General features: G+C 30.1%; 1 protein-coding gene across 4 annotated transcripts in view; it reads left to right on the top strand.

Annotated features, from left to right (window-relative positions):
* The window catches only part of LOC117115021 (SRSF protein kinase 3-like), a 62574-nt gene that overhangs the window by 35546 nt on the left and 8969 nt on the right, over positions 1 to 18059 (top strand). For all 4 annotated transcript variants that reach the window (XM_033258658.1, XM_033258661.1, XM_033258659.1 and 1 more), the window contains 8 exons: positions 437 to 545; positions 1972 to 2059; positions 9542 to 9629; positions 13549 to 13655; positions 14504 to 14666; positions 15398 to 15544; positions 16419 to 16760; positions 17571 to 17735. In XM_033258658.1, coding sequence (XP_033114549.1) covers positions 437 to 545; positions 1972 to 2059; positions 9542 to 9629; positions 13549 to 13655; positions 14504 to 14666; positions 15398 to 15544; positions 16419 to 16760; positions 17571 to 17735 — 1209 coding nt within the window. The remainder of the gene's footprint in view (positions 1 to 436; positions 546 to 1971; positions 2060 to 9541; positions 9630 to 13548; positions 13656 to 14503; positions 14667 to 15397; positions 15545 to 16418; positions 16761 to 17570; positions 17736 to 18059) is intronic.

Raw genomic sequence — 18059 nt, forward strand, 5'->3', positions numbered from 1 at the left:
CAACCAACCAGTAATTGAAAAATAGTCATAATTCAGAATTAGGTCAATCTACGGTCAACTTGTAAATTTTGACCTATTTCCACATATAAAATATTAATAGATTGAATATACTACTGTATGCTGTTATGAACTGGTTTGATGTGATTAATTTGTTAGTTGATTTTTTTAAAGATATTCTTAGATAGGAAAGAAATATAATCAAAATATTCTGTAAATGTTTCTTATTTTGGAATTTATGCAATATGTCCATCTATGTATAATATTATACCACAAGCAAGTTTATATTCTATGTATAATATTATACCACAAGCAAGTTTATATTAAAGATATTTTTATTAATTTTTAACAAAAATTAACTTTTTTTAGAAGTATATTTTTAAAATGTAAGTATTAATATTATGAATGAATTAAATATTTCAACATTTGTATCCGACAGGTGGTTATCACTTAGTGAAGATTGGCGATTTGTTCAACGGCAAATACCATGTGGTCCGAAAATTAGGATGGGGCCATTTTTCAACGGTCTGGCTAGCATGGGATCTAAAGTAGGTTGATAATTCAGTTATTGGTCTCTTCCTTCCCCCAAACTCTTTCTCCTTCCCACACTCCATCTTTAGTGGTTGAGACCTGCCAGTGCAGTACTTGCTTGAATCCTTAAGTAAGCCTCAAGGATTTTGTTTATATTTTCCACCTTAACATATTGAAAAGCTATAGTGACATCATTAAAAATGATTTATTTAAACACGCAATACTTAAAGTGAAAGTGGCACTTTTGAGATTAGTTGAAATATTTTTTTTTATATTATTTTTTTATATTATTTTTTTATATTATCTCACCTAGTCTCCGAAGTGCTGGTTTTGCTTTACTTATTTATGCCAGAACAACTAAATGTGGATGACATATTGATATGGTATATGAATGTTATAAAGACAATATTAACATACATAATAAGGATGCACATTTGACATGGCTTCAACAGATGACATGGCTTTAATAATCCTTCCATGTCAAGGCTTATTAGTATGTTAGATATTAATTCAAATTTGTGTCCTGTCATGTTTGGCCAGCTTACAGCATAGATGAGATGCTTTTTCCAAAGAATTGAAAATGAAAATAAAAAGGCCTGGCATCCATAAATACACTACATTACATCTTCTACACTTTGGTAGCGACGTTATTATTCAACCTGTTAAAGTTGGTCCACGCTATCAAAATGTATTATGTGACATATTACTGTGATATGCCCATATTTGGGAATAATATGACATGTCCATATGTGGGCACATTACACAAATTTAATAGTGTGGACATTAGCATTTGGTAAGTTGGTTCACGAATCCTGATCTGAATTGGGTGCGAAAATTCGGAATGTGCAACTATAAATCCTAATCCAATTAAAACCTAATGGTCATTTTTTTAGTATTTCCACTCTCTTGGAACTAATTTGCCTCATCCCCCACCTACGCCCATACGTTTTTCATTCTGCTGTACCTCAAGTCTCATCTATTTATAATGAATGTTGATTCTATAATAATTTTTAATAAATTTATAGTTAAATCATGTGCTAAATTATAGAATTTATTAATTTTATTTTTCTTCTTCCACCCCTAATGTAAAATGTGAAGAGATGTCAAAATGGCAAATATTTTATTGCCTGGAAACTAATGCATGTGCACGATTAAATTAGAAAACAGATTTTGATTGACACTGTGTTTTAAGCAACTGCTGATGTTGCAAAAATGTTGAATTCCAACCAAATTGACAATTCATATTGGAAATAACAATTTATTGGTTATTGAATATATTTGCAGTTTAATTTTCTTAGCTAAATGTTGACTTCACTACAGTTACAGCATGTACAAGTGCTAGTGATTTAAAACTATATGTGTGTAAAAAAATTTGGGCACCAAGATAATTAAAGATGTATTAATAAAATTGAAATTTAATGTTAATGTTTCTTATGTGTTTAGGGATCGGCGATACGTAGCACTGAAGGTAGTCAAGAGTGCTGCTCACTACACAGAAACAGCAGTTGATGAAATTAAACTTCTCAAATGTGTAAGTAATTTATATTTTTATTTATTCAAAAATGTTGCGTTTTACAGCTGGAAACAACGAATTGATACATGCAAAAAGATAACACGGACAGTAACAATGATGTAATATGTTTTACAACAAATTTTGTGTGGTAATTTGTTCACAAAAAACAGTAAATAAACCTAATAATGGCATGCAGCATTTTCAATGTCATTGTGTTGGTTATTAATGCATTAAAGGTGTTAGTATTCACATTATTAAATTAATAGCTGCAATATTAATTAAACTATTAATTACTTTATATTATGCTAATTTAGCTATACATATTTTGCATATTATTGCTCTAGTTTTTAATAACTCCTTTGTCTAGTAATGCAATAGTTTGTGTGTTAATTATTGATTTTGCAATTTATGAATATTCATAGGGTAGTAGAGATTTTGTCATGGCGCAGTTATGTTTAAATCCTGAAAGCCATTATGGAATTTGGAGGTTTAACTCACAGAACATTAATATGAAATGCATACTTATTAAATGCACAACTAAAATCACTTGTCATTAATTGTTTAACTGCATGGGGATTTTATATTTTTTTTAAAAAATATAATAATATATCACAATAAAACTTCAAATAAATATTTTTACATCATAATTGAAAAACTCTGTATCATTTCTTTAATTTTAAACTTAAAAATACACATGTATAAAATTATTTTAGAATAGTTACAGTTAACATTAAAAATGTAGAATTTGAATTTGTTAATACATATTTCTATAATAGTTACTATGTACTCTACTTTTCAATAAATAACTATTGGGAGTACTCCTACAGTTAGTACTGTAGGAGTTGTGAGGCGTAGGTTATAGCATTTTCAAGGCTACAGTATCGCGTGAATGGTTCATTAGGACCCACGTTGGATCGGATAACGTGTTAAGGAAAATTGTTAAAGTAAACATAAATAACACATTTGCCCAATTAGGGTTGAATCCAACGGTGGGTGTGTGTATATATCTTCAGTGCCATGAATTTAATTTACACGGTAAACTTAACATTGCTATTAATACTGGGCCATGATTGGTCATTTCATTGAGTTGTCTACAGTCCACCATACTGTTTAGATTTGTCTGTTTACACTGAGCGTGCTCTGTGGAAAGACCCAGAACACTATGCACTTTATGCTTCAGTTCTTCCATGCACGCAATAGCAACACTTGTTCTATCAAAAACTTTCAAAAAAATGTAAATTATATAGTTTACTTATTACCTTACAGTACAAGGTTTGTCTAGGTGGTCTAATTTGATAGTAATCAAATGAATTGTTCCTTTCTACCAGGACATCATAGAAATGATGTGCAGTTTAACATTGTATTTTGGAATTGGCCATTATACCAGATTTTATGTGTCAATGAAAGTGATAAAGTAATATTGTTATGATTAAAAGAGAGATTCTAAAAGTAAATATGCAAATTTTAAGCTAAAAATAGATTCTAATGTTCAATGTACTACTGTATTGTATGACATTTACATTTTTGCGATATATTTGTTTGTTGTCATGGAATATTAAAGGTGATTTAAAATTTTTAGTGATAATTGTTTACAATAATAAACAAATCTACAAAATGTCAAATCCCTTTCCTTTACCGGAAACTATCCTCTCGTATTGTTGTCCCAATATCCCAGTTATACTCTTGGGCAAATATAGATAAATTTACGATTAGTATCAATCTCGGACTAATAACCATTAGGTAACAATCCTAAATATGTACTGCTCCTCCACACTTTCAAGAACATGGTTGTCCTATAACAATCATATTGCTTACTCATCTAGACAAAAATTAAATGTTAAAACCTGATTTTAAAACCAATATATTTCCTAGTTTTTGTTCTAAGAACATTAGTCGTAATTACCGATATATTCTGTAGTTTCTAAATTATGTATTCATAATGCCATACATATAGACATCTAAGAGGCTAAGGGGATCATTGTATTACTGTAAGCCTAGAATAAATGAAAGCAAAAGATATACTTACATTAACTTTCCAACATAATGAATAAATTTACGTTGGATATTTCTTTATAGACATATTAAAGATGACTAAGATATTTGAAACCATTTTATTGAGTTTTCTTTGAATAAATGCAAGCTTGGGGAAGTTTCTGTTTGTCATTTATTTGATTCACTGTATTACTCAAGAGAAAATAAACAGTCATAAAATGCCATGATAATCTGGAAAACCAGGAGGTATCCCAACAAATAGTAAGCTTTACTATTAGCAGTGTTGTTTATACAATTTGTATGAACATAATAATAAATGATATAAAATCATTACAATTTCTAATAATCGATATGTCGATAAATGGCAGCTACAGTATGGTAGTCTAGAGCTTTCTCTCAACTATTTCATAGGGAAGATACTGTAGGTTTAATCTATCTGTATCACTGTTCATTGTTGTCAAGTTTCTTATCTTAGTATTATTCAATATGCAAACATTAATGGAAAGCTATGAATATAATCAGAAATCACTCATCATATTTAAATGTGAATGTGGAAAAGTAGCAATTATAAACCCCTGTCTAGAATATCAAATTTGATTTCATAAAAACTGACATGCCTAAATATGGTCATGATAAGACCACATGGGCATATATAGCCACATCATGACTATATTTGGGTATACAAGAGTTCTGTTTTTTAAATAAAATAAAAATAGACTGGATACTGAAGGACTTCAAAGAAATTTTTCTTCCAGATCTAGAAAGATACCTTTTCAGATTTAACATCATCCTCATTATTTTTCTCACTAGTATTCTGTGTGTTGCATCTTTTTCCCCCATTTAGTTACATACATCATGCGCTAACCATTACTGTCATTACAAACTATTGGTTAAATCGATTAAGGAAGTAGTGAATGTTTGTAAGAATGTTGTATTCGTACATAAAGTATAAGTGTTATTGATGCCTAGCAATTAGTATGATTTATGTTTTTATTTCATGTGTTTACGCTTTGTCGAGTCTCATGCTGAACTGATTTAGTTTCCAGGTGAAATATTATAATGTTTCAGCCTATGTATTAATTCATCTTTGCTTGTAGAAAATGTAAACTCCTGATTACTGTAACCTATGATTGGCTGTACTTGATCTATATTGCTGTTGTGAATAAGCTAATAAAAAGGTGCCTCACAAATAGTTAATATAGAAGAATATGCTATTTATTGATTGATTAATATGTTGATTGATTTATTGATAATGTTATAATTGATTTATTGATAATGTTATAATTGATTAATATATTAATTAAATGATTAATGCATTGATTGATTTTTAAATAATATTATTTATTCAATCAAAATATATCAGATATTATTGAACTATAATATGAAATTATTTTATTTTTCGTCCTTATATATACCTTAAATTTTAGTATTTTCCAAGGAAAAAGTAATTGAATATTTTTAATTTTTTTTTATTAGTGACTCAAAAATTGATATGGATCTTTTAAATAAATTAATTCAATTATTCTTTAAGTTTCTGCTTAAATTTTGTAGCTATGGCAATAACAGTGTTTTTTTAAACCAAGCAACATTTTTGTAACTAAAGGTGTGAAATTGATAACCCTCAAGGTGCTATTATAACACCTTTCTGTCAGCATTAGCAACACAGTATGATAACACAAATAACTTCATTCTACAAAATTTTATACTGTAAATTTGTTTGCCGTAGGCGTAGCTCAGGGAGCTTATAAAAGAACAAACTCATAAACTATTTAGACACAATAAAAATTATCGCCATGTCAAATCGATTACTGTAGCATACTGAAACCATAAGTAGGTCATATTTCAGTGGTTGAAAAAGATTATTGTCAAAAATTATAATGAAGAATTGGTATATGCCTTTCACATGGATAGAGTGGAAAAAGTGACAGGTATGATGAGAGGATGCATCTGGATGATCTGAAGAATGGTAGCCATGGAAACATGCAAACTGTGATATGAAAGGCAGTAGTAATTTAAAAATTGTATGTGATGCTAAATACGAGGAAATTTAGATAATTAAGACCCTGCCCCTGGTGAACAGTGGCTACCATTTTCAGTGTACTGGGAGGCCACCTGCTAGTTTTCTACTGTACAGAGGCATAGGCTGGTTTCATTCTTGGGGAAGGGGTGCGGTGCAAAAATTAAAAATGCGGAACTGGGGTGTGCAAAATTGATAATTCACAAACTAAATCCCTATTTCAATAAAAACTTAATGTCATTTTTAGTATTCGTCTGACCACCCTCCCCCAGTCTACGCCCATGTTTAACATCCCATACAAAACATTGCGCACATATATTTGATGTTTTTAAAAACCATACTTTAACAATCATGGGTGGGTACCTACAATAGGATTTCAAATGCTTCACTGAAATTTCCTAGCTACATGCGTTGTGTAGTTGTGTATTTCATTGTCGGTTAAGGTGGCAACCAATTCAGGATATGTTCTGATCCTTCCTATAATGCCTGGATTTTCTTAAAGCAAATGAAGATGAATCCCCTGCTACACCTCAACAGGTTTTTCAAAAAACCCATGAGGCAACCACTGTCAGATATAAAATAGAAGGAACGTTCAATTTGAGAATTGTTTAACTGAGCTATACTTTGTATCTAAATATAGATACATAATGGCATACCATCATTTTATATTAAGTTTCCACTTAAGCTTATATGTTTATTATTATCCAACCTGCAGCTTTCCATAAACATTTATTGTTGACAGGAATTGATGAAGATAATGATGATGTGGAAAGTGAAGGATTTTCATATTGTACCCATAACAGATTAAAAGTTGTATTAAAATTTAATTGATAAGGAGAGTATTTTCTTGTTCTAATCTTTTAAATTAATCTTTTATTATTATTATTATTATTATTATTATTATTATTATTATTATTATTATTATTATTATTATTATTATTATTATTAATAATAATAATATAATAATAAATAATTATTATTTAATAATAATTATTATTTATCAATAATAATAATAATAAATATTATTATTATATTGTATTTATTAAATATTTATTTAATAATTATGTAATATTTAATTGAAAGATATCTTGCATAAAGTAAGGAATATAAATATAGGATATTAACTGTCCATGTTTATCAATTGAACATGTACCAGCAACGAAAATGTAGACTGGCGGTCAAGTATATTTAGCTATGTACAGGAGGGCTGCCCAATTCTATCTGAATATGTAGGGCACACGTCCCAAGTGTACATTTATTTCAGGCATCTCCCAGGTATCTATGCCGCTAATGCATATCACCTATAGAGTTTGAATACAAACTTGTTATGCTTGGAGGTTGATGTGAAATGTTTTAATTTTAGAGGCTTATAGAGACCATCCATATGCACATATCCTCTCGTGACCCAGTGGTATTAACAGGTGTGTGATAGGAAATGCATTTTGTAAAGCTGATTCAACATTGTTGATTTTACAAGTAATTCCAGTCTTTACACAGTTGGATGAGGAATTTCCTACCAATTTCATTGCATCTAGCTAAAGTATTACATGTATTTTTTTTGTAACAGTATCAGATTTTTTAATGTTTGTCATCATCACCATATCGTCATCGTTGTTGTCTTCATTGTTGTTTTCATCATTGCTATCATTAATATCCTCATCACCATTATCATTGGGTTCATTATCATTATCATCGTCATTATCTCCACTACTTTTATGTCCATTAATCGTTATCATTATCATCGTCATCATCATCATTTATATTTGTCATCAATATTATCTTCATCATCACCATTATCATCATCGTCTTTATCATCATAATCATCACCATCAATCATTTGATTGCTTCAACCTCATCCTCATTATCACCATGTCATGTTCTTCCTTATCATTATTCATCATTTTCATCTTTTCAGCATCAATCATCTCTCATCATAAACATAAACCCTAGTGAAACATAATGAAAGATGAATGTAAACATCTAAAAAGGAACAAGAAAAAATTAAAGATGCCATTTTCAATTTCAATTTCATAATTGAAATATTAAAATTATAATAAACAGATCTCTTAACTAAATCCAAACCTGAATTATCGACTCGCCGTACATGTCAATAATACCACCATGGTCACAGAACAGTTTAACATAGTTATTTTTGTAAAACCTATCTTCTTGGACTGTAATAACTACGTGCCATTATCAGACACGTGATTAAATCTCTGTTGATACATGGCAAGACTATAACGTTCATTATGCTGCGTTAGAGACAAGCTGGTTTTCCTAATTGCAGAACGTTTGTATAAAAAATCCTGATTGTACCGTTAGGCTAGATACGCTTGAAATAAACGACGATAGATTTTTTTTATAACAATAACCTTGTGTTTTATAGGAAGTGCCTGTTAAGATGGTATTTTTAGCAATCAAAAAATCGGTCATAATTTGTTATCAAAATAAAAACAATATTTTACATTTTAAGAGTCAAAGCTTACTGCATAAGTATATAATGATGACTTATGTCTGCATAAAGATGTACAATCTATGAAGAATTAAGTAATTACTGTATGGAGCAAGGTATTTGTAACATGTTAGACAGCGACACTCTTTTAATTTTTGAAATTTGCCTGTTCGTCTGCATCTCATTGAGATGTGTACACGAGGATGTTCTTATTCTTGTCAAAAGAACTGTTTCTCTTAAACTCAGTCAACACTATCACATTTTATGTGACATACTTTTTGGCATGATGATGTCATATGTGACCCAAGCTCACAAACAGACTGTAAACTCGTCCTCAAGCCAAAATGAGTTTTTGTTATAATGGTATAAAACATATCATTTACTTTAAAATGACAGTTAAATGAACTCATCTGGAAGCAAAGTTATGACCGTTTGAATAATTGTCATCTTCTCAACTTTCTTAAACCAAGTTTTTAGAAAAATGCTTTTATTTTTGGCAATTTCCTATTCATTTTCACTAACTCCCATTTGAAAATGGCTAAATTTTGCCTTTTACAGTTTGAATTTTAAACTCAAACTTCAGGAATAGGAAGATTAATAACTATACTTTACTTATTACACAAAAACCCAATTTACACGAAATTCATGTTTTATGGCATGTTCTGGCTATTGAGGCTTGTTTCTCAATACAGTGCTGTGCGAGTTTACAGCCTGTTTGTGAGGTCACATATTACATTATTATGATTATTTGTCATTAAAATTTTATAGTGTGGACAAAATTTTAATCTTGACTGATGAAACTAGCTTAGAAATCTTAGGCTACGTTTCCTGAATCCACCTTTGAAAATGACCTGTTTAATTATCCTAGGTCATGCATTGAAAATAACGTTTAATTTTTAAGCAGTCAATTTTGGTGAAACATACTGTACATTTGCAGTCATTTTGATATTATGTAATATGTAATTATTTTACTATTATTATTAAAATAATAAGAAACATTATTTAATATATTTTTGGAAATTGTATTTTATTTTCTCAGGTCCGAGAAGCTGATGATACCGATGAAAACAGACTGAAAGTAGTTCAACTTCTTGATGACTTCAAAGTTTCTGGTGTGAACGGAACTCGTATCCTTTGCTTTCAAATTGAACAATAGCAAGCTCTTGTCTCGAAAAGTCGCTATAGACTTTCTATTGAGTGTAATCCTACATTGTCATGTAGCATTCATCATATTATAATTTTGGAAACTGCAACATCCTGATTTTTTAAATCTTGCTATTGGCAATTGCACAACATTTAGCTGCTTAACATGGTGGTGACCTCCTGAATGTACTATGTGCATGGTTGTCAACGAGATATCGATTTACCTGTTATCTAATGCCATCCACGTGTCTGTCTATCACCGCATGATATCTAATCTGGCCAAAAGTAGCCTAATCCATATAATCCTATCTAATCCATGTGAATTACTATCCCTGTTTGGCTCTAATACCATTAATAGTCCGGCACTGCCCAGGTATGTACATTTATCTATGTGTCTCTTTTACACTCCCCTTTTTTCAGGATTATCTATTACCCGTTACTTATATCAATATAATTAATAAGCTAACCATGCTTTAGCCATGTAAAATTAACTTTCAATCTGTCCTGCTATGCAAATTACCATCATCTTTAATCTTTCATTATATCAAGTCTAAAATTCCTTTATAATACACATATTTATATATAGATGACTATGGTCTAGCACAACATGTTTTCATTCCTTCATTGTGCTACTCCATTCATTTATTACTTTTTTTTTTTTTTTTGCTTATAAATTACCTTGTTATTTTTTTACATTTATCTGTACTGTTAATAGTCTAGAGTCGCATAGCTATTGTACATTCTTTTATGCATTTTCCTTTTCTTTTCACTCCCCATAATTTACGGAATATCTCTTATTCTATTTATTTATATTATTATTTATTATACGTTTATCAATTAACCTTTCTATTTCTGATGTAAATCAATACTATTAAGTGCATAGTTATGCAATTTGTTTGTTTTTTTTTAGATTTCTAAAAATAAGCCGTATGCATTTTCCTTTTCTTTTCACTCCCTATAATTTGCGGAATATCTCTTATTCTATTTATTTCTCACATTCATCAATATTGTTAATGTTTCTCCATTCCTTTCACTTACCATTATCAATTTATTATAAGTTTATCAATTAACCTTTCTATTTCCTATGCAAGTAAATACTATTAACTCCATAGTTAATATGCAATTCTTGTTTTTTCTTTCGATTCCTAAAAATAAGCTACTCTCCTTAGATTTTAGGTTATATATTGTCTTCTTTATTTTTTGACATTTATCAGTGCTGAAAACGGCTTTTCACTCTATAATTTACGGAATATTACTTATTCTGTTTTATATAATCAATATTGTTAATGTTTCTTCATTCGTTTCTCACACCATTATCCATTTATAAGTTTATCAGTTAACTTTCCTGTATCTGATGTAAGTCAATACAAATAAATGCATACTGTAGCTATGCACTTCTATGCACTTCTTTCTTTTTTCTTTAGATTTCTAGTAAAAATATGCTATTCTCCTTAGTTTTTTTTAGGTTATATATTATCTTCTTTATTTTTTGAATTTATCAGTGCTAAAGACATCATTTCACTCCTTACAATATTACAGAATATTTCTTATCCTGTTTATAATCAATATTGTTAATGTTTCTTCAATCCTTTCTCATACTATTTTCCATTTATTTTATATGTGTATAAATTAACCTTTCTATTTCTGATTAATTGTATGTCAATATTATTAACTGCTTAGTTATGCAATTCTTTTTTTTTCCTTTTAGATTCCTAAACCTACTCTTCTTAGTTTTTTTTTTATGTTATGTTGGCATTTATTAGTGCTATTGATAGAAGTATGCATTCTTTGTTCTTCATACCATTTCCTTACCTTCTCATTGCCTATATTTCTGTTCCTTTTTATTTCTCACATTATAAATGTTATTGAGGTTTTCTTCATTTATTTCTCATTATCATCCAAATAATAATTAACCTCTCTATTTCTGATATTACTGTGCATTTTTTATTCAACTTTATTGCACTAGAACAACCACTGATGAAAATCTTTTCTTTATCCTTCCCTATGTATTGAGTTTTGCCATATATACATTGCCATGTGCTTGCTTCTATATTGCTAATATAATTATGAGGTATTTTATTGTTTGTATAATCCAATCATGCTTACTCTAGAATTGTGTCAAGGATTTTCAAATTAGCGTACTCCAAATATGGTCATCAGATCACAATGCATGCAAATGATAAATTGAAAACTCTATTTGCTCAATGTCTTCTAGTGTTGTTGTTAACATATTTGTTTACATGGTTACGAACCATAAGAATAGAGTTATTGAATACAAGATTCTCATTACATTTAGTAATGCTAATAATATAACGATAATGAATATTTATAGAAAACTTGAACCAAAATACTAAATTTTATTAACAATAGAACATACCAAGCAATGGAATATTTGATTCAAAATTCTTATACTTAATAATGGTGATTATAAAGAGTTATTTAATACAGGCAAAATTACAGCACCTACTGTACATAATACAAATATACATGGTGCTAATAATAATCCACATATTTGTTCTTCACACTTGTGTGATTTTCATACAAATTCTCGAATATAACCTGTTTAAAAACATGGGATACAAATGTATCCAATCCACTTATTTCATCCTCAATGCATGTACACACGAACCTGACACACCAAAAATACACCTAATAAATCTAAATTTAGTTTACATACCCATGTATCATTTTTTTTAAATTCTAAAATAATAATCTTTTAATGTCATCAAATATAATATTAAACACAAATGTTTCAATTCTTGCTTCTCTCACAAACACACACCACACACACGCAACACTTCAAAACCAAATACGACAGTGAATCCACATATATATCTTGCAGACTCATTATGTATGAATGGTTACATGTTCACGTCTGCAATTATTACAACATATTTTATTGTCTTGCAACTTTACCCATGTTGATCAAGTAAACATTTAGTCTAGGAAATCATAACACAATCTTGTGTTACAGTCTTTACAATTTTCCTTCTGTTGACGGTAATTGTTATTTAGAATTTGAGGTGATCCACAAAATTAATTAAGGACTCGTTTTGATGATCCAGAGATGACGTTTAGGACTGAAGATGAGTGTTAAAAGGCATGTTTGCATAAGTAGTGTTTAGCAAGCAGTGGATGTGTGCTATACTTAGTAGTACAGTAGTTGTAATATTTAAGTCAATGTATATATTATGATAGATATGTTAATATACCATGTCTATTTCTCTTTCCTATGTTAGTTTGTCTCATATAAATTCTTGTGGTTTTTGTATGTGTGTGGGAAAAATTTATTATGCATGTGTGGGCATATTGAAGGCGTGAATTCTTTTAAATTTATGTTTACGTGACCATAGGGATTTTGTTAGAAGAATCTGCTAAATTCTGGCCAAAAATGGCAGTGCTTGCTAATTCTAGTGAGTTATTTCATTGGTACAATTAACTTGGGAATAATTATATTTGTTTTTATCACAATCATAATCATCATCAAAATCATCGGCATAAACAAAATCGTCATAATCATCATGCTTAACATTATCCATTCAACTATCAATTGATTCATAGATTATTTCATCAAAGAATTAATCACTTTAGTATTTAATATCACCATCAAACATTTAGTCATCATCTTCCTCGTCATCATCGCCATCATTTCTCTATTCATTCTCATTAGCATCGACTATTGTAAAAAAAATACATTCATTTTCTTCATCTTCATATTTTTTTCCCCACATCTTCAAAATAACCTATGGCATCATCAGTGTCAACCAAGAAAATCCAGATTTACAACATTACTGTCTAGCAACATTAACATTTGCAACCTGCCAGCCAGTTGCGCTTTATTATCTAAATACATTGTGAATACTGTATATCCAGCTTTGAAGATGATCCTTAATAGATATTCAGATGTATGTATGGTATTTGAAGTGCTTGGAAACAACCTGTTGAAACCTATTATACAATCCAAGTACATGGGCATGTCTCTACACATTGTCAAGAGTATAATACGACAGGTACTTTCATTATCATACAATATTTATTTTATTTATTGTATGTTAAGAAAACTTTCATATCTCCTTTTGGGAAGCTAGACTATTTTTTAATACGATACTTTTATATTGTATTTATTTATATAATATTTATATTATATATCGAAAATTGTATATCTTCTTTTTGGACAAGTTAATAAGATAGTATGAAATTAGGCATTCTACAAACAGAATGGTATTGTTGGTTCCTTGCCCTCTGGTTCGTTTGTAGCATATTTACTCAGTTTAAAAAAAAAAAATAATAATAATAATAATAATTAATTGGTTTATTGTCTTAAGTATCTTTAGCATTTCTGTAAAATGGATATGAGCACCATACAAATATTATTTTTTATTATTAAATCTAAATGACAGATTTTAAATGACTGAACTACATAACACTTTGATTAAAATTTCCATTTTTCATTAATCTGTAATACACCTTTGACCTTTATTTGTTGGATTTATTGTCAATAAATTAATAGCATAATTAACAAAGGTAATCCATTCTAGAAAAGCTGATTCTTAAAACAATGGAATTTTAATGTAGGTGTTTACTCTAGGATTGATAGGGGTAAAAAAGTAAAATAAAAGGGCAGGGGGGCATAAATAAACACTTTTGTCAGGGCTAGGCCTAGGCCTACGACAGAAGGAAACAACACCAGCCAAGGAGAACTTTGGTATAATAAACACCCCTTAATTCTTGTTAAAATACATGTCAACATTTTCCTGCAATGATCTGTGATTTAAATGGCGACTTCCTTATTCACCAACTATAGGTCTAATTTATAATATTTCTATGTTTTTATTTATTATTTTAAATTTTTTTTTAGGTTTTAGAGGGTCTAGACTATTTGCATACCAAATGCAAGATAATACACACTGACATAAAACCAGAGAATATTCTGGTGTGTGTAGATGAGTTTTACATAAGGAATCTGGCACAGGAGGCCAAGGAGTGGATGCAAGGCAGTACAAAGCCACCAATCTCATCTGGTAAGTCCTCTTCCTCTTAAAAACAGCATCAATCACCTGCACTTTTATTATTTATTTACTTATTTATGTCTTGCTAATTTATTTTTTACTTACTCTATGTATGTATTTATTCCTTTATTTTAGTAATTTATTATTTTTCTAATTTTATTTTTTAGGTATACGTATATTCATTGTGTATGTTTATTCATTTTTTCTTTAATTTTTTTTTTAAGGTTGGACAAGAAATTTTTTTTTCTTGTTTTGACCTTTATTATAGTCTTTTATTAATATTCTTTTATATTGTTAATTTTTATAACATTACTGTAAGTGAAATAAACTGTGCATTGTGTGCAATAGAATCTGTTTATTTTTTATTGATCATTAAGTATAAGTGTAACTTATCAATATTTCTATTAATTTTGTGCCATCTAAAGGTACTTTGTACAGGGAACTGAAAGCTGAAAAAAGTGGTGTAATACAAACATGGATCCAGAGTCTTCATGGCTTAGTGCACACATCATGGCTGAAGCAAACTATTAAATTTTATGTGACATACCTAAATATGGTCATGATGACATCACATCATGACCATATATAGGTACATCATGACACTATATGGCCATACAGCAGTTTTTTGTCAAAGAAAATGTGATAGCACGGAAGAAAATGTGATAGCACGGAGAGAGCTTAAAACTATGTAGCTTGATGGTTAATAAAATATTATTATTATTATTATTATTTTATATTTACAGTGAGTACTGCTCCTGTTGAAAAAAAACCAGCCGAAAAAATGTCAAAGAATAAAAAGAAAAAACTAAAAAAGAAACAAAAACGACAGCTGGAATTATTACAACAACAGGAAAAGCAACTTTTAGATCTGGATGTGGAGAAGAAAAGAGGTGAGTTGAAAGAACACAAATGATTGGAAAAAATAGAAATGAAAAATTAAAGAAAGCAACTGATTTATAAAATAGGAAAAAAATAAAAAATAATAAAAATGACAGCTGGATCTATTACAGCAACAGGAAAAGAAACTTTTAGATCTAGATGTGGAGAAGAAAAGAGGTGAGTTGAAAGAACACAAATGATTGGAAAAAAATGGAAATAAAAAAAAAAAAAAAGAAAGCAATTGATTTAGAAAATAGGAAAAAAATTTAAAATAATAAAAAAAAAAAGCTGGATCTATTACAACAACAGGAAAAGCAACCTAGACCTAGATGTGGAGAATAAAAAGAGGTGAGTTGATAAAAAAAAAAAAAGAAAGCAATTGATTTAGAAAATAGAAAAAATACAACTACAAAATTACACATTCTTTTGTGCATTGAACAATTATAAATTATCAGATTAAGTATTAAGTTTAGACTTTAAATTTAACATTATATACCAGGTTAAATTTTTTTAAAGAAAATATATAATAATTTATGATAATTTGTGTGATGAATTTGATAATGGAGTGGCGTTGAAGAGCCTAGTGGCTAAGATGCTTGCCTTTCACTCCCAGGGTCCTGAGTTCAATTTCTGTCACGGTAACAGGATTTTTTCTCGCGACAAAAACAACCCCACTTCCTAAGCCTCTTATTGAGATTTTGTTTGGTAAAGCATCATGTGTACATGTTTCATGTGAAAGGGATTGTCACATACAAGTAGGACTGATATATTCGCTGTTGACAATCTTTGGTGTGTGTGTGTTTTGTGCCTAAATAAATAAATCAAATAATACAATAATATACTAGAGTTTAATACCATCTATTATTGTGCTTTCTCTTTGTCCAGCCGATAGCTTAAGTCTACATGAGAGTATATCAGTAAGTTCTCTGGTGTTGTCTGAGAGTGCCTCGCTTGATCAGGACAGTATATCTCAAGGCCCATCAAGCTATAGCCTTTCGAGTTTGTCGCTTGAGCCTGGCAGCCTCCAAGTCTCGCAGAGCATTTCACAGGAGCTTGTCAGTGTACCCGAGAATTGTGTTGAAGAAAAATGTGAACCGCAGCAATGTCCTGATTCCAAATTGAACACAGGAATTGAAGAACGAAAAGAGGATAGGAACGAGAGGGAAATTAATCAAGAAAATGTGACACATAGGCCAAAACAAAATTCAGATCAACTAATTAATATTGGTGAGTTTTATTTAATATATTTATTGAGCGAGCAGCTTAGTGTGTTACAATATTCATACACTCATCACGGCCTACCAATATAATGTGTATATCATTATCAAATAGCTTGATGTATGTGTATCTAACAATTATATTTAGTGATATAAAACAAACACAACCAGGCTTTTTATAAATAGGATGCAAGCCTTTAGTTTAACGGCATATGTTTTGAGACCGTCAGTTCTCATCATGGAGCTTGCCATGCCAAATCCAGCATCACTGACCAAAACAGGAAAATTTTCTTCTTAATATTGTTATTTTCCACAATGCAGGTCATTTACTGGAATCGACTTACTATTGCCAAAGTTCTGAGTTAAAGTATTACAGCTTCTGTGTAGTAAAGTATACAATACTGCCGCATTCTTGAAATCAAATCAAATCAAATCCTTCCAACTTATATTGCGCCATTCCAACAATCGTTGTTCGTGGCGCAGTGGACAAGATGTTGCTCTTTTCAATAACGTCCTCCTCCCCGGAGGGTCACTTCATGTCCTCTGCAGCCGGTAAACCGGCGCACCGGTGCAGTCAAATGCAATTTACTCAGTTTTATATTTTGAAACTGTTTTGGAATGGCAAGCCTTATATAGCAGTTGAATTGCACGTGAATATGCAAATTAATGACATATTTGTAATTACCAGGGTAGTTTCTTTGCATATTTATGACTTGTTCATGAAGTATCATGAGGTTACAAAGTCTACATACAGAAAGTAATATATATTTACTGATATATTTATTACTGTATATACTGATTTCTTACTGATATTTTGCAGATGATGAGAATAATCCAACATTGAATAAAAAGAACTTGAATGAAACATCAATTATCAAGCCAACCACTAATGGAAGTGAGACGAAAACTCCTTTATGTAATGGACACACAAACAACATGCAAGAAAATAGTTCCAGCAGCAATGGTCTTGATGATCACAATCAAGGTATAAAATGGGAGGTGGTTGTCAATACGACCCTTTGGTGCCAGAGAACTTGCACTGGCTGTGTCCCCACTCCTCTTCATAGTGCTGTTGGTTCTTGTGGCTGCTGTGATATGTAGCTACCAAGACTTGCCTTTTTGTTTCAATTCTTATTTATTATGAGTATGGGTGAAAATAAGGTACCATTCGATGGAACATACTGACTTCAAATTTTTTAGCAAATAGTCTTGTCATTTCTTGTACAAGGTATTCTTCTTGCTTGTCCACTCATTGTCTGGACTAAACATGTGATCATGTTTCATCCAATTTATGTTTTGTTTCTTATGA

Source organism: Anneissia japonica, unplaced genomic scaffold, assembly GCF_011630105.1.
Source record: "Anneissia japonica isolate Jap-2015-1 unplaced genomic scaffold, ASM1163010v1 scaffold24_len2511860_cov200, whole genome shotgun sequence".
Taxonomy (NCBI): Eukaryota; Metazoa; Echinodermata; class Crinoidea; order Comatulida; family Comatulidae; genus Anneissia; species Anneissia japonica.